Source organism: Uloborus diversus, chromosome 8 (assembly GCF_026930045.1).
Source record: "Uloborus diversus isolate 005 chromosome 8, Udiv.v.3.1, whole genome shotgun sequence".
NCBI lineage: Eukaryota > Metazoa > Arthropoda > Arachnida > Araneae > Uloboridae > Uloborus > Uloborus diversus.
Genome location: NC_072738.1, coordinates 74,384,882 through 74,405,918, shown reverse-complemented (window position 1 = coordinate 74,405,918; position 21,037 = coordinate 74,384,882). Strand labels below are relative to the sequence as shown.

The following is a 21,037-nucleotide window of genomic DNA, read 5'->3' as shown; positions in this document are numbered from 1 at the left end:
CACAATTAAGAATTAAAATAAAACTATAGAAATACAAAGTTTTTTTTTTTTTTTTCGAGTCTTACAAGATGAGAAAGGGCAGACAGTAGAAGAGCACGACCCTCAGCAGTATTTACGTCACAAACAATCCAGACAGTCAATGAGCGAAAATCATCCTCATCTAAAATAGAAAAAAAAAATGCATTACACAGAAAAATGCCAAAGATACTTTTTTTAAATTGCATTTTTAAAAGTGAAATGGATTTTAAAGTTTGTAAGTAAGGTTATCTTAGCCAGGCCTCCAAATAGTTGAAATGAATGTATGGTGTGAAGGACAAAAAAATTATGGTGGATATCTCCTAAAGGAGAAGCTGGAATATAAGTCATATGTCCAACACCTATAGTTAACACAAGTGCTACAGTAGTTGGTTATGAGCTATAATGCCTTAAAATTCACTTTTGGTTAAGAGTTTTTTATATATATATATATATAAAACTATACTGAAAGTCTAGTAAGTGGTCTTTAGATGAAAAAGATATACAGTGGAACCTCATTATTGCATCACCTCTGCGACTGTCTACAAAGTGTCGTCATAACCTGAGCAATGTCTAAACCAGAATAATTTTAAGACACATAATTAATAATAATTTATAGTAAAATTACAGATTAAATTCACTAATTAGTAATGATTTTATTAATGAGATTCAATTAACAGGTTTTGAATTGAGGGAGAAGAATAAAATTATAACAAAAAAAAACTTTTTTGTTTCACTCTAAAATGCTTTGCAATAAGGATTTGCTTATTTTTTGAATAACAATTTAAACATTCCTACTTTCCACAAAGTTGATTTTTTAGTTAAAAAGAACGTTTTCTGTAATTATCAGTGGGGAAAAAAAAACAATTGAAGCCTTTTGACAACAACCTGATTAGATTTACAGATAATCCCCACCTTTTGAACATGGAAGAACACTAATTCTTTTCTTATACATTAAGGTTTTGTGTCCTTTGTCAATATACTAAGGGGCTCATTGTTATCTTCGTCTTTCATTGGTATTGGTAGAACCATTGGTAACCAACTACAGCTAAAGGTAGCTATGGTCTCTTTCTTCTCCTGCTACTTCCCTAGACCAGTTCTAAAAGAAATCTGCATTGCATTTTTTTCTACTTGTCTTTCATTTTTAAGACTAAAATCTGTTGCTTTCAGAACTTATGTACACATGCTACCGTTCTTGAGGTGACGTGCATGGCTATAATAACACAAGTCTCATTTTGCATGGCAGAACTTATTACAATAAACTTTCCCAGATGCTTTCATTATTTCACAGTATATTTTAATCATTTAAGAAAAAATGATTTTGTCTAAGCATCCCAAAGTGGCATAGTAACCAGAGTTTCACAATAAAACACTATCATAAAATTTGGATCCAGTTAACATTAAGATTATATGGTACAAGTTTGGAATTTTGAAAAAGTAAAGTTAAATAAAAAATGTTGTGGAATTTGCGAGTCACGATAACAAGGTTTGACTCATATTTCAAGAAAAATTTAAGTTACAATAACTATTGTTGTCCACACTCTGCATTGAACCATGTAAATGACATGTAAATGTTTTGAAGTAAATAATTAATTCAAAATTAAAATAAGTTTCATCACAAGTTATAAGTTAGAGGTGGTTAAGAGAGAATCTGTTTAAATGTTTTGATTTGTTATTTATTCTGAAATATGATCTAATTATCATATATAATTGGAACATTTAAAAATTAAGTGAAACTTGAAATTCTGCAAAATACTTTATCGACAACTTAAAAATTAGGAAAGATATCACACAACAAAATATTAAAATAGATTTCTAAACATCAAAACATAAAAAGAAAAAAAGAAAAATATTTTTCTTAAACGGCTTAGTTAAATTGAAGTAATTATGTGTAAACAATTAAAATAACTTTTATTTTTAAATAATTTCAGGTTCTCTTGCCCCTTTTGAAGAGGGATCAAAATTTGTTTGAACACTTGTCATCAATTAACAAAGAAAAATATAGAAGCTACACTTACCTCTTTTGACAAAATATTTCATTTTTTTCAACATCATATCAGCTGCAAAATTAATTATTTTCTAGTTTTTAAATAAGGTTTAACAAAATAAAGTCACTAAAAACTAATAATTAACTCTATTTTCACAGTAAACTAAATGAGAAAAGTGAGAAGTTATTTTAGTAAAGAGAAGTAATTATAGAACATGTATTTCTAAACCAAGTAAAATAATTTTTGTCATCACTCCATTATATTTCTGCTAAAGATACTCCAAATTTTAAACAGTCTCACATTTGGAAAAGATGTGCCCTAAAATGTTCATAAATCTATACAACTTAAAAAGTATTCTATAATTATGCTTAGATGCCTACATTTTATTTCACTAACAACGTCCCAAGTAAATAGTTTTATAGTGTATGCATTTTAGTTATTAAATGATTGAAGTATGAAATTTTAATGAATCTGAAAAATTATTAAAGGTTTCTACTTTAAACTTTGGAGTTTCACCAAAAAAATAACAGCAGGGCTTTGTTTTCGATGCTTTGTGTGCATATAAAATCTGGTTTGTGGATATGAAATCTACCAAAGTCTATATCAGTTTATATATCAAGAAAGACTGGGTTTTTGCTACAGGTTTTTGTATTAACCTTTCTACAGAAAACAAGCAAGGAGCAAAATCATCAATTTTTCACTAATTAATGAAAATTCAAACGAAGCTGTGTGTTGGGATAGATAATAATTTTTTTAAATAAGTTACTCAGAATTACCTTTAATAGAATAAATATAAGTTAATAAAAGAGCACAAACATCTTCTTTTCATTATTAACACACGTGAAAAGAGACACTCTATATCAAGAATAATTAAAAGGTTAAATAAATTTTGGTGTGTATTGTAAATAAAGACAACTTACCGTTGCCATTTATAAGATCAATGTAAGTTGAATCAGAGCTAAGAATACGCTGATTTAGTCTCGGCATAACATTTTTTTGATCCATCAAAAAATCTAAAATGTTATGGGAATCTGTAAGTTCACCCTAGGAAGAGAAAAAAAAATTGAAATCAAAAGTACTGCATGAAAATTAGATAATAAAGAAAATTAAATATCAATGATGAGATCCTAAGGTATTTTAGTAAAACAATTTTGGCAACAATAAAAGTAGGATTTAAATGGGATAATCTTGTTGTACCTATTTAACACATGGAATAGAAAAATTCAAAGATTTAATTAACTGATATTATTTAAAAATTCAGTGCATTTCATTACAACACTGTCTAAGACTGAGTTCACTAAACAGTATTTACTTTTATAAACCAAATACTTTAATAAATTACCTTGTAAATACTTTTCTGAAGAGGAGGAGTTTGTCTCATTATTTCACTCAAAATTGCTTCCTCAAACATATCTGCCGTCAACTACAGAGACATATTAATAAATTAGAAAAATAACAGTGAATTTCTTTTAACGTTTAATATATTTGAATCAATACAAACATTAGTTTTCCTGAAATTTGATTAAATATATTTTACCTGCATTTGCTTCAGCATTACACCATTCAACAACACCTGAGGAGGTTTACCAAGACCAGTTTTATTAATAAACTCCCAAGCTGCCTAGGGATTACAAAAGAACTCCATTTATAAGTATGACAACAAGAAGAAAGTTAGCTCTGTAAATAGGAACAATTAAAAAAAAAAGTTTCATACAATAATAAACAAGGATATTACAGCATCAGTTTAACATTAAGTGAAAAATTAAAACTTTATCCTAAATGATTGGCAATAATGTGAATTGATTCTCACATTTAATTTTTAAAATGACTTCAACATGCATCATTTTGTTATTTGTATTTGTATGAACAATCTGTCTTGTATATTGTCAATACATTGAATTCAACTGCACAAAGTAAATAAAAATTATGCCTCACAAAAAGGAATAATATTAAACAATAATAAGCTAAAAATAAGCAAATAATAGAATTTAAAAATAAATCAATTTAAATGCAAATGAACTCATTTGTGGTGGAAATCTCATAAATAAAATAATTATAGAAACAGTACAAAACAAAGCTCATTGCTACACTCTAAAAGATGTATCAACCAACTTGCTGAACATGACACATGCAAACAAAAATGTGGAAACAAAGAAAAAATACAAATACAGAACAGAATTTTAAGTGTGACTGCTCTTTTAACAAATTTTTTAATGTAATTTTACACTACTCATTGATTATGTATACATATACAGTTAAACCTTGTTATCATGTCATCCTTAGAACTGTCAACAAAATGTCATCATAAGTGGAGCAATATGTTATTGGGAATAGTTTCAAGACGCATAATTAAAATGAAATTATCAATTTATTAAATTACTCAATAATTTCACATTAAAATTCGATTTAATTAACTGAATTTCAAATTACTGACTAAAACTAGGCTAAACTTTTTTTTTTAATGTCATACTTTCTTATTTCACATAACAATATTTTCCAGTAAGGGTTTACTTAATTGCAATTTGAACAATCCCATGTTCTATTAAGTAAATTTTTAGCTGAAAAACAGTGGTGCTCTACAGTAGCATATTATCAGCAAAAAAAAAAAAAAAATTCATTAAAGAACTCACTTCTGAGTACAATTTGACTAGATCCTGACAGCTAATCTTTAAAACACAAAAAAATGCTTTCTAATTTTTTTCTACACATATCTCTTTCACTCATGAAAAAAACTAGCAATAATATTTTTTTTCATTTTTCATATTTTTGCTAGTGATGTGCCGTATCGTTAAAAAAGTAGATCCGCGTATACGGATACGGATCTCAAAATGTTTTTTACCCAATTCAACTATTCAAGTGTAAAATTTGTTATGGAAGGTATTCTCGTCAGAATAATGGCAGTTTCTTCAAAAAAAGTCAACTGCGGCAAAAATATAGTCAAGACTATGATTTATTCTTTAAAGATATCTCCGTCAAAATTGAGGGAGAGTTGGAAGGAATGGATCAGCGCTGCATTAATGCTTAGATGGAATGTGAAAAATTATTTCTAGCTTACTCGGTAGATGTAGGATACAGGAGCAAGAGTGTAAAGCTGCTACTGGACAGGCTAGAAATAATTTTTCGTATTTTATTTCAGCATAAATGCAGCGCTGACCTATTCCACCGAACTTACTCCGACCGACGAAATATAGAGCCAGGAACATGTGGAGGACTTATATTTTTGCATATTCAGTCGAATTTGCATGTAATTTTACTTTATCCTGAAAAGTTTAGCCACCGAGCGTGTGGCAACAACAAAAACATTTATTTATAAGCGAGTCGCTTATTTGCTAGATTCTGTCTCCTACTTGCATGCCTGCTGGTGGCAGGATGTACGACCTCTATATTTTTAAATCGTAAATAAAAGAATTTTATTTTATATCCAAGTATTCTTCATATGTTCTCATGTTCGCGGCCAATTGGACCTCGTGACAGTGATGACCCGGACGTGATCTGAACGCGCAACCTTCCGATCTGTTGCTACATCAATCCTCGCGACAAACACCTTTACAAACAGTAAATAGAGAATTTTAGTCTCACTTTTTTTGAAGGATGCCGAGAAAAACAAAAATGAAGAATAACAGAAACCACAAATCAATAACAAAAACTAATATTAATAAAAATAATAATAAAAAAACATGTCCCAGACAGCCGACCTCATATTAAGATGAATTTCGCGGGTCAGATAACACATTTGTTAACCAATATGAACTGACAGCAGGTAAAATTTTTAAATCATTGAGTTTTTTCTCCTTATCTTCCGACTATGAAACCGCGACTAATCATGCGTATAAAGACTTAGAATTGCATTTAAAATTTACTTAACAAGATTATAGCTCCTACTGTATATAAGTTGGAAGTTTCAAAGAAATATCAAACGCAGAAAACTTCGTTCTTTCACTTAGAGCCAACATTCTTAACGTACGGGTAAATTTTTACTACCATAATTGTGAAAAACGTTAAGTCGGTTTTTAATTAATATATCCAGTAATTAAAGTTCTACAAAAACAAGGCCAAGTTAAGAACACTTTTGATCGAGTCACCTTTTAAACAAAAATTGAACTATCAAAATCGGTTCATCTGTTTAGGAGCTACAATGCCACAAAAAGACACACTAATGCACACTTTTAAAACTTATTTCCCCTTCCTTTTTGCAACGGGGGGGGGGGGGGGGGGGGGATACAAATTGGCTTCTGAAATGATAACTTATAATTTAAATAGGGAATAAAACCTAATTTAAACGGAATTTAAGAGTCTTTTATTCAAATATTTAAACATTTAGAACATAAATGATCCGTTTAAGATCCGTCAAAAAGTAACGGATACGGATACAAATCTTTAATTTCCCTCGGATATCCGTGGATACGAATACGGATATCCGGAACATCACGAATTTTTGCCCGTCTGTTGCCTGTTACCTTTATTGTACAAGCTTGCTTATTCGGTTTCTGCTGAAAAAAAAAGTATGAAAAGAAAGTCAAATTTCAGCATTTCCCTATTGTTGGTATCAAATCCGAAATGCGTTTCTTCAAATATCTCGGAAACTCATTTTACCTCTCCATGGCAGAATTCAACTACACTACTGCTGAGTAGTTCAGGTCTTTCTGTTATCCTGCTAATGCCATAGTTCACCTTTAAAATCCAACCTGTTGCTTTCAGAGCTTATATACAGGGTCTGTTCAATAAGTATCAGGACTGGACTAGTTCGTTGTATCCCCAACGGAGAGATGGAGGGCTCTCCGGCCGGTTGGCATTGGTAGAGGGGTCCTTCAACCCTCTGGCACACTATAACTCAGTTGCATGCGGCAGGTGAGGAGACAGGAAGTGGATTTTTGTGACGTATGGTTTTTTTTATGGTGTCATTGCGCCAGCATGGAACATTGTGAAATTTTGCTTTAAACACGGACCTTTAGCTCATTAAAAAAGGCTTATGGGGGAGGATGCCTTAAGCCGCAGAGAGTTTTAAGTGGTGCAAAATGTTTAAGGAAGGCTGGGAGCTCGTCAAAGACGATCACCGTGTCGGACGCTCGAGGACTGCTTGAACTGCTCAAGGTGGCCAAAGTGAAAACAGTTTTGGACACTGGTAGGCGTTCAACCATCACTCTTATTAGTGAGGAGACCAGCCTTTCAGTCAGAACTGTCCACACCATTGAAACAAAGAATATTGCAATGAGGAAAGTGAGAGCAAAGCTGGTACCAAAAATTTTGAGCGAGGAACAAAAACTGCCGCAGGTGGAAATTTTGCAATAAATTTTGGACAGTCCAGACCTGGCTTCACCAGACTTATTCTTGTTTCTGCAAATGAAAAGAGAGCTCAAAAGGATATCAGTTTGACTCCATCGAGGCGGTTCAATAGGTGACGACAAAGGTTCTCAGCAGTATTCCGGAAACTGACTCCCAGCGGGACTATTGACGAGTGACAGATGCGCCGAAATAGGTGTATCCGCGCAGAAGGAATGTATTTTGAAGATTATTAAGTAATTGTAATGATACCTGCAATTAATTTTGATTTTTGGAACCAGTCCCGTCACTTATTCAACATGACCCTGTACATGTCCTTTGCTCTGTTGTTCTGGAGGTGGAATATGTAGGCTACATCAGCACCACAACCCCCCCCCCCCCTCCTGCCCATTTATCCCTAGACGAAAATTCGAGTAACACTCCTTTTTAGAGTTTTTCATTATTTCACTGAAAGCATTTAAGAAAAGAAAATAAATAACTCGTTTAAACAACTTAAACCGTTGTAAGACAAACTTGAAAACAAGAAAAACACAACTACTAGAATAAAAAAGTGGTGCCTCAGATAACCTCGACAAAAGACTTCATTTCAGATGGAAATTCTTTAACACATTTATTTGTTTTTGTTTTCAGTGCTTTAGAAGCAATTTAGATACAAGAACACTTTAAAAATGCTTCAATTATTTTCCGCTGCCTAGATTGAGACCCTGATATGAGGGTAGTCTGTATCAGAAATACGAATGCCAGACATTTGACCAGCAATCCATCTTTATATATTCATGGTGCCATCCTAATATTGACACCAGTTATCTGCAGTAGGTGCTGACTTTGCTTTTCGCTAACTTATTTTGAATGGCTTCATATTGAACTGACTTTCGATAAATTGTATGAATTTTCGGGGGGGGGGGGGGGTTGAACCCTAAGAACCCCCCTCCCCTTGTATACGGCCCTGATGGTAACCACAGTTTCATAATGAAATTCTACCCCTTGAATTCGGAAGCAATTCAACATTAAGATTATGTGCTATAAGTTTGGGACTTAGCAAAAGTAATGTAACATCCAAGCAATGCGATAACAAAGTTTAACTGTATTCCCAAAAATATTATAGTTGGATTTCCTTTAAATATTATTTAAATATAATAGGCAAAAATCAACAATGAAAGTTACTTATTTTTTACAATGAGTAAGTTAAAAGAAACAATGACAAGAAAAAGAAGGAAAAAATTCTTGACATTTTATTTTTAAGAAGACGCCTTAACAGATTTTAAGAATTTACAATATCAGCACAAAAACTTACCTTTCTTCCTGTGTCATAATCAGAATCTAGACCAAATATCAAATCCATATCCTCATTAGGATACATTGATTTAAAATGTGAAGTAACACTGTCTATAGATATTTCAGAATCTTCATTATTAGCATACACCTATCAAACAACAGATCCATTTCATTATTAAAAATAGAAAACATACTTAATAAAATTAAACAAGCGAAATATAATCAAGTTAAACTATTAGAAATTCAGGGCATTGAAAAAATAGCATTTAAAGGCTAGACCTTATAAAAACTTTTCTAAAGTTCTGTTTGGTGAAATATAATACCACTTGATGATTTGGAAAAAAAACGTTTTTAACTCACAAGAAAAGCAATTCTACATACTATAAATAGTAAGAGAAAACAAATAGTTTAACGTTTAACTAACAATAAATGAAATTTGCATAATAAACAGAAATTATGCATGCAAAATACTAAAAGAATGTAAAGCTACTTAAGTTTCTATTTATCAACCAACTTAACATACAAAATGAAAATAAAGGACAAAATTTCAGAAAATAAGTACTTCAGTTATAAAAGCAAGTCCATCATATGGAGTTTTATCTTGACTTATAAAATTAAACGCATTCAAGAAGGCCACTCCTGTATCATGGAAACCATCCACAGAGAAATCAGGATTTACTGCAAACAGTAACCCAATCCTAAAAGAAAAGATGCATATCTCACCAGAAGAATTTTTAAAAATAATTCTGAAAATGAAAATTTCACTTTATTCATTTGCCTGTGATTGTTTCTATTATATAACTAGAAAATCGCGAGTCAAGGCATGACAGATGAAAATTGCTTCTACATTTGAACGAAGCAATTGCCTGTTTGGCAATATTTTAATAGTTAAAATTTTAACCCTAACTCCAGTGGATTAACTTTAAACTCCAGTAGATAGAGTTCATTGCTGACCACTTTTTCCTTTTTTCATTCTCCTAAAATGAGTCTTACCAGTAAAACAGTTAAGTTACCAATCCAGTTCAGCCTTGAAAAAATGTATGGCATTTCCCTGCGTGGCATACATTAACCAAAAAATATTATCAACTTGGCGGAAAGTCTCATAGTTGATGACCTCAGAGCGTTACTCTATCAGTGAATTCACTATTATATATATAAGGATAAAGGGCCCCTTAAAAAATGATAAAAAATATTTAAACATTTTTTCCTTACAATAGTAAAGGAGTTTTTGCTCATTTCGTCATTTCATTAGAGGAAGCATTTAAGATTAAGTTCAGTTCAAAAAAAAAAATAAAAAATTGGAAATGCAATATTACTCAGTCGTAAAAAAGAAAAACTGGTTTAAAATTTGAATTTAATGGAGGGGGAAGGGGACCATTTTTTCCCAGATTTTCAGTAAGTTACCGCCCTATAGCCAGGGCTAAGGCAGAAATACATGAAATACACTGCCAACTCAGTCATTCCAGCAAAGACTGCAGTTTTGTGCTTACTAGCACTCATCAGCCAGGCATAGAAAGTGACAGAGCTAGAAGTGGAAAAACTCCTAAGGAAGCCAAGAATGTCAAACAAACTGGTAGCTAATATGGAATTAGCACTGACCAGACGAGTGACCGAAGCAATAGTTCAGCTCAATTCGAAGATTGAAGGCAAGGCATGGTAATTTCAGTAAGTTACTGCTCTATAGCCAGGGCTAAGGCTGAAATACACTGCCAACTCAGTCATTCCAGTCAACTGGTCAGTGCTAATTCTGTATAAGCTACCAGTTTGTTTGGCACTCATGGCTTCCTTAAGAGGTTTTCCAACTCCAGCCACTTCCTATGCCTTGCTGATGAGTGGTAATAAGCACAAAACTGCAGTCCTCGGCTGGAATGACTGAGCTGGCGGTGTACTTCATGCATAGTAGCTATATTCAGTAAATTACCGCCCATTAGCCAAGGCTATAGCAGAAATACATGAAATACACCGCTCCGCTCAGTATTCATGTATTTCTGCTATAGCCCTGGCTAATGGGCGGTAATTTACTGAATATACCATGCCTTGCCATCAATTTTCAAGTTGAACCGAACCATTGCTTCGGTCACTCGGCTGGTCTGTGCTAATTCTACATTAGCTACCAGTTTGTTTGACCCTCTTCGCTTCCATAAGAGGTTTTCCATCTCCAGCTCAGTCACTTTCCTATGCCGGGCTGATGAGTGCTAATAAGCACGAAAACTGCAGTCCTCGGCTGGAAATGACTGAGCTGGTGGTGTATTTCATGTATAGTAGCTATAGTTTAAAATTTTCAATTTAAATATATATTTATATATATTAATTCAGTTTTTTCATTTTGCTGCAATGAATATTTTGCTCTAACAAAGCTCTACTAGACATTCAATGCACCTAATGCCAAGCTGTAGAGGGGCTAGTGTCCCCAATGCTTCACTGGACATGACACAAACTTTCCATTTCAAAATGTTAATCAGGGAAAGTTATTTAATAGCAACAATTAGTCTTGTTTTTCAACCCCTTTCTTTTAATAAAACAATTGCAAATCTTTACCCGCCAGTCATGAATGAAGTAAAACAACTTCAACAATTGTGCTTTATCCACTTATGTTAATATCAAATTGAAAAACTGCATCCGACCATTGACTGGAAAATTCAGAAACGACTGCAAAACTATACACTGAGTATTTAATAAGATTCTGATTTCCATATTTCCAGTGATTTTCTTTCTATCTATAAACAAAATTTTGAACTATTTTTCCCCCACTAAAATACCTTTCTAAGAACAACTTTCCAACAAACTACAATCAAATTCCCCAATTCTTTAAATTCTGTTCATTTTTAGGAGCTAATGGGACAACCTGAACAAACACTTCTGTTTCATACAATAGAAAACTCTACCCTTGATAAGCAATCCTTTTTTCCCCCCAAGATCAATTAAAAAAAGAAAGATATGAAGAAAATATGAAACTGATTAACTCTGAGTAACTATTAATTCTGAGTTTCAATAAATTAAGTAGCATGGTTGAAAAACAGTTAAAATACCATATGTGCAAAAGAACTTTGCCAGCATGGTACATCAGATAATGTTAATTAAGCAGAGTTTCTAGCAAATTTAGTAATTTAGACAAACCAATACCCACCTCACTGGTGCTTTATGGACATAAAATGATTCAGCCAGTTTAAAGATATCCTTGGCATTACTTTTAGAAGGATCAGCAGCGATTACCTTAAAAAGATAGGTTTTTTTTTTAAATGAACAAAGTATAAATATATTCTCCAAAAACAAAATATCCTTCTGCTTGAAAAATAAAGAAAAGTATCTTAAATATAAAGCATTCCATTATCTATCTTTTAATAATGCGAAAACATCAAGTTTGAGAGCAGTAAAAAATAAAGAGAGAAAGAGCATATAAGTAATGCAAAACATACAGGTCATGTGTATGTTAAACCTGAAAACAAAATGAAATTTTCTCTTCTTTATAAACTATAATGAAGAATTAAATGGTTTAAGAGACAGATTCACAAAAAGAAAAATGAAATTTATGACTTAATTTGATGAAATGTGGGATTGCAAGAAGTTAGTGCAAAATATTTTATTCTTACACCTGCAGAGAAAATGCAAGCAAAGGTGCTTATTAACAATTTCAAAATGCAATTAATTCAAAACATGTTTTTTAAAAAAATGAAAAAAAAAATACATTCTTAAATTTGGATTATAACTCCTATTGTCTCAAAAAGGTTTTCCTTTCTCTTTTCTGAAATGGATGAAACAAAAAACGAACAAAAATGTGAAAATTCTAGTTCAGCACAAAGAACTAATAAAAATGAATATTTTTTAAATAAAATGAAGAAAAAATAAAATACAATTACAATGTATTGCAAAAGAGAGTGTTGCTTACATATCACATAGCTGTATGTAAAGTAATAGTGAAAGCTGCATTAGACTTATGGTAGGACTTCAGGTAAGCAACTGAAACATGTTCTATGGACAAAGGTGTCCATTGGACAACGTATTCATTGGACAAAAACAAAACACTATGCTTACCAAATGGTACATATTTTTCTTGATGTTGCGTAACATTCCAGGATATGCTGGTCGTAACAAGTCCTGAACACTGCTGGGCCAAGTTCGGTACTGACGATCTGTTTCAATATCATTAATGTACTGTGACAAAAAATGACCAAATTATAGCCTTCAAAACTCTTAACAGGACATTTCAATGTACAAAGCAAAATGCACTTTTGAAACACTTTAAATAACAGAAGGTTTGTTAATCTAAACCTCAAAATCTAAAAAAGCTGGTAAGTTGATAAATATGACTGAAGATAACTGAAAATATTTTCAGATCTTCTTCCACTATCCTATGATTTTAACGTTACACAGCTATTTAATACAATATGAGGTAGGGAGAAGCAAAGGGATGTAAGTGGACTATGTATAGTTTTGAGTAAATTATGTTTAAAGTTCGGATCTTAGGTAGGCTTTCATGAAAAAAAAATCTAAATTATGCTGTGCAACATCACCTACTAGGGTTACTAGTAGGTATCTCTTGCCTCAAGACAGAGGAAAGGTCCACCTACTATTTTTACTGGTTATCTCCAAATTTTTAATTTCGGCACTTATATCCCTTTACTTCTCATTGCCTCATATGTATGTAGACAAATTTAGTTGTATATGTTTAATCATGACCATAGATTCAAAACAAAGATGATTGAGAAAGCAATCATAAAAATAAACAGCAAGATAATATATTCTTTGAATAATACACAAGTAGGATAGAATGATTAGGTAAATAATAAGTCTTACTTGTATGGATGAATCTCTGATGTCTTTACAGCATATTCTTCTTTATCTAAAGCAAAATCCATTTTCAAAAGTTTCGTGAGCATCTCTTCCTGCAAATGTCAAAAATCTGATGTTATTCAAAAATCATCCAACTCGGATTTCTTCAGAAAAAAAGTTTAAAAATTGTTTGAAAATATTGAAACATTAATCAATGAAATTAAAAAGCAAAGCTCTTTGGCTTTTCTCAATATTTATGACCTGTAGACAGGCTAATTCAAGTTTGAATCAAGTTTTGATGGAAAGAATATCATTACGTGTGTATAAAAAAATACAAGCATTTTTATTTTTCCAGTTCATAAACCTAATGTAATTTCTTTTACTTTATTTTCTAGTTGTTTTAAGTAACATATACTTACATCAATAAAACTCCAGCAGACATCAAAATCCAGAAAAAAATATACAAACAATTTTCAAATTTACTTTGAAAAAAAATAAATAAATAAACACAATAGAAGTGATTTATTTAAAATTTGAATTTCTTCAAAAATAAAAAAAAAAATAATGTAACAAATATTAAAATAAAAAAAATTATTAAAATTAAAATAAAATTTTTCAAAATTAAAATAAAACAAAATTTTTAAAATTAAATTATTAAAATTAAAATACAATTATTAAAATTTAATAAAATAGACCAATTGAAGGTATTAAATTGCCTTTCAACTTCCAAAACAATCAAAACAATTGCACAAAACTAAAGGATTCGAATTTCAAACTAGCACACAAATTTTTGCAAAAAAAAAATGTACACAAGTGTGCAATGTTGACAAGTTTCCCAAACATAGGTTTTTCTTAAATGTGCTCAATAATATGGAAATTCAATCAAAACAAAAGAGATATTCTTCAAGGGGTTCGTTAAAAATATTCTTATCTTCAATATTAAAAAAAAAGGCTAAGTTTTTCTTGAACGTTATTGGATAATCTAAAAACAGAAATCCACCAAAAGTGGAAAATTCTCATTCCTTAACTACACACATTTATAAAAAAAAACTTTTACACATTGTTCACATACATAAAATAAAACTTAAAATATACCATACATTTATTTTTGACTTGTGCAAAGATTCAAGAATTCTAGTTTCTTGTTTGATAACTTGTAGTAAAGAAAATATGTCTGTGGTATCCATGTCAAAAAACATTCCATTTAGAAACACTGCAGCATCAGAAGGACCTAAATTATGATGATGAAGAAACATCTAAAAAAATGAAAAATGTTTCATTATATATATTTTTTTTAATCATAGAATACACATAGAGTAAAAGTATTAACCCATTAAATGTTTACAAATATTACTATTGCCATTTTAACATATTAGATTTAATAGATATTGTTTTCAAAAAGGTTTCACCAAATAAACAGGGTAATTAAATCTAAGAGGATGAACATAAATTATAATGCACCGATTGTTGCATTCAAATCAGAGTTAAAGAAAAATAAATTGAGACGCTAAAACTGAACAAAACTATCAATTACTGAAATCATAAGTAGCACATCCTCTCTGTCTACATCATATAAAGAGGAAAGGTAGACGTTCAAAGTGGGGAACAAGAAAGGTTGCACAATTCACATCAATGAATAAAGGAATGGTACATTCAGAATCAACCTTGGGCTCCATTTTTTTTTTCCCTTCTAATATACATTCACACCTTTTATTTTACTAAAACCTTTTTTGAATGTACATCAAAATTAATCTGGTGATGCATAATTCATGCATCAGTTATTAACAATTGGAATACATTAAATCTAATCTGCATGTTTCATATTCAAGTCACCATTGATGATCTAATTTTTCCCAATAACTTACCAAAAACTCTTCCTATATGATTCCACACAAAGTTAAACACACATGCGCAAATTTTAAATACCCAAGCTTTATAATTTTATTTAAGAGTCTAAAAGTACAAACAATCACACGATCCATTGCACTAACTTCTTTATACCACTGCCTACAATTTACATATTGATGTATATGATAGCATGCAAGCATTAAGTTGGTCTTGAAATTGATATCACTCTATGATTCATTCATTATTCGATAAAAATCACTTCTTTTTCTTTTCTTCTTTTTTTCCCCAATACATATTAATAGATCCAAATTAACAGATAGAATATTTATTTTTACTTTATTTATTAACTATTAGCCCAGCTTTGCACGGTCTACCTCAAAAATAAAAGTTATGTCAAGTGACGCATGTTCAACAATCAGGCTTCAGTTAGAGAAAAAAAAATACTAGAAAATTTCCTGTCAAAACAATGATTCTTAAAGAAAGAAAATGGCAAATTAAAATTTCCTGAACAAATTAAATGCAATTTTCCAGATTGTCTTCTGCTCGCAGTACAAAAGACAGAAAGAAGATAAATTGCCAAACACTCAACAGGAGAAATTTTTACTTCAAAAAAAAAAAAAAAATATTTAGCCACAGTAGAGCAACAAAAAGTGGCAACCTTCTGAATGGTTTTATTCATATTAATTTAAAATGAGTAATAATGAGTGAGATAATTTTCTGATATGAAATTCTGTTCCATTAGGCTTAAAAATGCTTTTAAAAAAATTCCCGGTGATTTTACAGTCCTGGGGTTTCTCTTTTTTTTTTGAAATTCAAAGAAGTTAAACCAGTTTTAGGGGTATTTTTCGCGGGCTTTCAAATGGCACAAAATTTGAACTGATTGGATAATTAATTTGGATAGAAAGAGCCATTTAATGCCATTTTCGGATCTTAAAATTAAAATTCGAACGGTTCGATTCTTTTTTGGCGTTTGAAAACTCCCCTACGTTCATTCTCGGGTGCCCAAGTACCTTCGTGCCAAATTTGGTCGAGATTCAGCATAAACTGGATTTGTATAGGGAACATACACACATATATATATTGTTTTATTTATATAGATTACACAGGTGAACAAAAAAATATTTTTTTTTTTGGTGCCCAGAGTTTGAGAACTGGTTTCACATATGTCTGGGGCTCTGAATCGAAATATGAAATTAGTTTTTCTCTAGCAGCTCTACTTTTTTAGATAAGTGCTGCAGTTTTACCCAAAATGGGCAGTTTTAACTCCATTTTGCACACTTCTAAAGTAGGTGTAGGCTTCTTAAACAAGGATTGCTTCTGGAATATTTACCCTAGTGTCAGCCTGCAGTCTAGTAACTCAAAGGAAAATTCACCAGATGCAGTAAAAGTTTGACAAGTTTAATAATAACACTTCAACAAGTTAAGGTAAATTTGTAAGTTCTTGGCTTGCATATATTCGCTTCGAGCAAAGTGTGATGAGCTGGATCTTTGTATATAATATTTTTCAGGGCCTGATTAATACAGTGGGTGACCTGAAATATACATTTTTTTTTGGGGGGGGGGGGGTCCTTTGAAGTCTAACCTTATAAACATTAATGAGGAATCATCATTTCAGGGGTGTTGAGGTGTTTTACTACTCATTCAAAATATTTGTTGGAAGGCAGAGTATCCCACACTTAAGTACACATAAAAAGGGTAAATAAATAAAATAGAAAACTTAAGAAAATGAAAGAAGTTAAGGAAAAGTTTTCTTAAGTAAGACTACTACACTTACTAGTTTAGTCATTTTGAGGCTCTTAAAAATTAGGGACCCATGTCCAAGATCCTAATTGTATTGTTTGGTAATCAATCTCTTATTATCTGTACAATACAATAGGAATAAAAAAATCCCTGTTTTGTGTTTTATTTTATCTATAGATGTAACTTAAACCTGTTTTATGTATGTTTAAATGTTATATCTTGGAAATTTGAGCTTCTGGGCAAAAACTGATGTCATATTGGAACTCAGGGTACCAAATTTATACGAAATCAGTACCAAAAACCACAGCACCAAAATCACTGTTGCCCTGCATTATTTTTGTTTATTTACTAAAATAATATTATTTACTTATCTCATCCGGGTTATTAAATTAAAACTTTATGGACACAAAAATACTTTTGAAACTATGTACAAATGTAATTTACACAAGAGGATACAAATATGTTGTAGAGGGACACACTAAGAAGTTCACCTGCTGATTGCTATCCATTTCTTTCCTCATGTCACTCGAAACAGAAACATGTATCAAAGAACGGGCTTGAGTTGGGAAATTTTGTGCAATTTCTTTCATGATCCTTAAAGCTTCTTCAACAGGCGAGTCCAATATTCTTTGAGCAGCTTGTAAACTGAGTTCTAAAACAAAAGCACAAAAAAATACATAAATGCACTACTCCTAACACTTTTTATAATATTCAAACTAGCCTGCGTGCCCGGCGTTGCACGGGCTACTTAAAAAATGAAAGAGCTGTTCAATTGATGTTTTTGTATTATTCTGACATCAGTTTCTAAAGCGCTAAGGAGTAAATAATTAAGCGTAATGCAAGGTTTGCAAAACACCAGTAGAGCATATTTTTGGCAAAAACCTCTTTAACGTTAATCATATTTATCAATAATACAAGTTATGAGTATTTTCAATTAGCACAAAAGATGAAAATATATGCATTCTCAACTATAATATGTGCTCACTTTAAACTGAATTAAATCTGATAGAATATATCTGAAATATTTATGTACAATTACAATCAGCTTTTTACATAAAATGACACACACTTTTTTGTTGATTACGTGAAACTAAAGCACCAAGACTTATTAAATACCAATAAGCATTAATTTAATATCAAGCCCATCAGATTCCAATTAAGCTTTAGTTAAAATCCTTAAAAACAATCTTTTTTGTTCAACTCTGTTTCACTTAAAGAAATCCAAACAATCTTAATTTAACGTGTTCTTTTAACGATACAAACTGTATTGCAAAAATCGAAACAGGAAGAAAAAAGATATTTATTACAATTCGAAAACTCACCCATGTGACGGAAAAAAGTCCAACAAAATAAACATAATTAGTCGCACATCCTAAATGTACCCAAATATGAGGCCGGTGAATGATAAACTTACACTTCAATCAATAAACATTACTAATGAAACATTTTTTCATATGCTGAAAAGAGTTAAGAACGTTGAATGTGAAAAAATAAGAAAGGACAGACGATAAATGTCCGAATAGAGCAACCAATTTTAAACTAATTAATTAAAAATGAAATTCTAGATGGAAACGTTGTTTTAAGATTTGGACAGCAGCCAAAAAAATCTCTTTTGACACAATTATTAGAATTTTATTTGCTCACCCATATGCAAAATGGCAACAGGAAAGAAATAAAAATTCCTGAACAGCGTTATGTTAATTAACGTTTTAATTTAATATCTCTGCTAATTAAAGTCATACAATTATGAGATTGGTCCTATTGTTTTCTTTGGAAAATTTCGAATTAATCGGTGTCTCGTTTGACTCCCGATTCGCAGTGGTTCTCGAGAAGATCGATCTTCAGACAGACAGACAGACAGACGGACGCGAACAGATTTTCATATTATAGTGGATAACAACACAACAACAAAAAAATATCAATAAAAACTCAAGAAGACAATTGTTGGCTGATATACACACAATACATGCATACATCCCACCTTCTCAAAAGTTCATAAAAAACTATGTTTACTAATTTCATGATTTGAAAAGAGAAAAAATTAATTCTAATTACAAATAATCTGAACACAATGATAATACTATTCAACAGTATTACACAATCATCGATATGGTGAGAAAAATTAAAACTTAAATTTTACTCTCCCCCGTTAACTATATAGACAACTCATAATATTCCGATTAACATTCATATTTTCAATTACTTAAACAGATATCCACACCATGCATATTATATTTCTATATTTTTGTATTTAATTTAACTATTGTATATCAGCAACTTTATGAATTAAAAATGAAATATTAAAACAACTGAGAATCAAACAAGCTTCAAAGCTCTCTTCCTTCCATTTTTGAACTTTTTAGTACACAAATTTTACTTTCTTTTACCTTATATCACACACAAAGAAATAATTTAAAATTTACCTCCAACTTTTTGCCATCCTTTTACATCCCTTAATCTCAAATTGAAAATAACATGAAAGAATTACAGAAAAGGATTGTTATTTACCTTGTAATTCCCATACTTTTAAACTGGGAATTTCTTTGGCACTGTCAAGAATATGTGATTTTAGTTGTTCTAATTCATCTTTTTTTGATGGATGCAACTCTCTATATATGAAAGAGAGATATAAAAGTCAAACAAAAGTATACATATTGATTGCAGCACATCAATTTTATTAACAGTACTGTATGAGCAGCTGTATACATGGATTTTTAAAAAATTGCAAATTTAAAAATATTTTATTATAATGTATAAGAAGTAGTATTACAAGGTGAGGCCCCTATATAAACGAGCCGCTGCATCAGCTTAAGATCAGCGTTTTGGGATCGGAGAGTGTGTTTGAGTGGTTGTCTTTTCTGGCGAATAATCGCGCTGGTGATTGTTCACTACGAGCGATATTAGCGGCACGTGAATTGTTTATTAAATAAAGTATTCTTTTTTAGCAAATTTGGCAAAACCCAAAACTTTGCTCTGGTAACCCTAGCAGCCCAACAATGCAAAATCCGATCCAAAATGGCTAAACTTAAGCTGATGCCTCGGCCTATCTATATAGCGGCTCTATTACAAGGTGGTGTCCACAAATGATGTCAAGCTTTGAGGGGGAGAGGAGGTTCATAAAATTAAGACAATTCGTGACAAGGAGGAAAGGGTGGATAACTTTATTATACTGTTTTTTATAAGAATATGTTTATGAAAAATTACGTTACATGTGACAAAGAGGGGATGGGGTATGGTTCAATAGTGAAGTTAGACACTTTGCGACAAGAAGGAAAAGAGGTTAAAATGTTGAAAAAAAAGCGCAACATCATTTATGCACAGCCCCTAAGTTATGCACAGTTGTGTTTGGCAAACCAAATATTTCACATAGATGGCTGGATTTCCAAGCCTGGGGCCAAATTTCAGAGCTACATTTTTCTATTATATCAATTACAGTTAACTTTTGTTATAATAACCCCTGTTAATCGAACAAAATAGGTACAAGATATGATATGCTACTTAGTCACTCAGTTAAAAATACTGCAATGACTTTTACAAGGTATGCTTCATTTTTAAAAATTCAACAAAAAATAAATTATTGTGATTTTTTTCCTTTTTGTTTTTGTTTCAATACCATCAGATTGCAAGCACCTTTAAAATAATACACTTAACCAGGGGTGGATACAGAAAATCTTTTGGGAGGGGGCCTGGGAAAATGAATAGTCCACCCCCCCCCCCCCCCCACACACACGTTCGATGTTTCATAACATAGTTTTCATGACTTTATTTTTATTTATTCATTATTTTTAATGGATTTCTTCAGGTCAACGATCTACTTCTAAATACATGAATATTATGCTGCACTAATATACTTTGAATGTTACAGGAAAACATCTTTAATGTTTTTAAGCCAATTAAATACTAAACACAAAATAATGTCACAGAGATGCTACACACAATGAGCGGTTTGAATTAGGAACATTGTCACAATGATTATAACATGAAGGCAGTTATTAAATAAACCCATACTTCACTTGAGTGTTTTTAATTAATTTATATTTTAACTATAAAATATTTGATTAAGAAAATCATAACTTCATAACATATAAATTTCATTGAAAAATTCACAAACTATTTCTGTG

The 21,037-nt window shown here is 31.2% G+C and overlaps 1 protein-coding gene across 1 annotated transcript in view; it reads right to left on the bottom strand.

Moving 5' to 3' along the window:
* LOC129228098 (UDP-glucose:glycoprotein glucosyltransferase 1-like) overlaps positions 1 to 21,037 on the bottom strand; it is a 103,535-nt gene that overhangs the window by 54,689 nt on the left and 27,809 nt on the right. Inside the window, 14 exon segments of the mRNA XM_054862738.1 lie at positions 66 to 160; positions 2,034 to 2,075; positions 2,924 to 3,047; positions 3,346 to 3,426; positions 3,541 to 3,624; positions 8,578 to 8,706; positions 9,121 to 9,256; positions 11,686 to 11,771; positions 12,591 to 12,710; positions 13,353 to 13,376; positions 13,379 to 13,441; positions 14,429 to 14,584; positions 17,408 to 17,568; positions 19,425 to 19,525. Of these exon segments, the coding sequence (XP_054718713.1) occupies positions 66 to 160; positions 2,034 to 2,075; positions 2,924 to 3,047; positions 3,346 to 3,426; positions 3,541 to 3,624; positions 8,578 to 8,706; positions 9,121 to 9,256; positions 11,686 to 11,771; positions 12,591 to 12,710; positions 13,353 to 13,376; positions 13,379 to 13,441; positions 14,429 to 14,584; positions 17,408 to 17,568; positions 19,425 to 19,525 (1,402 nt within the window).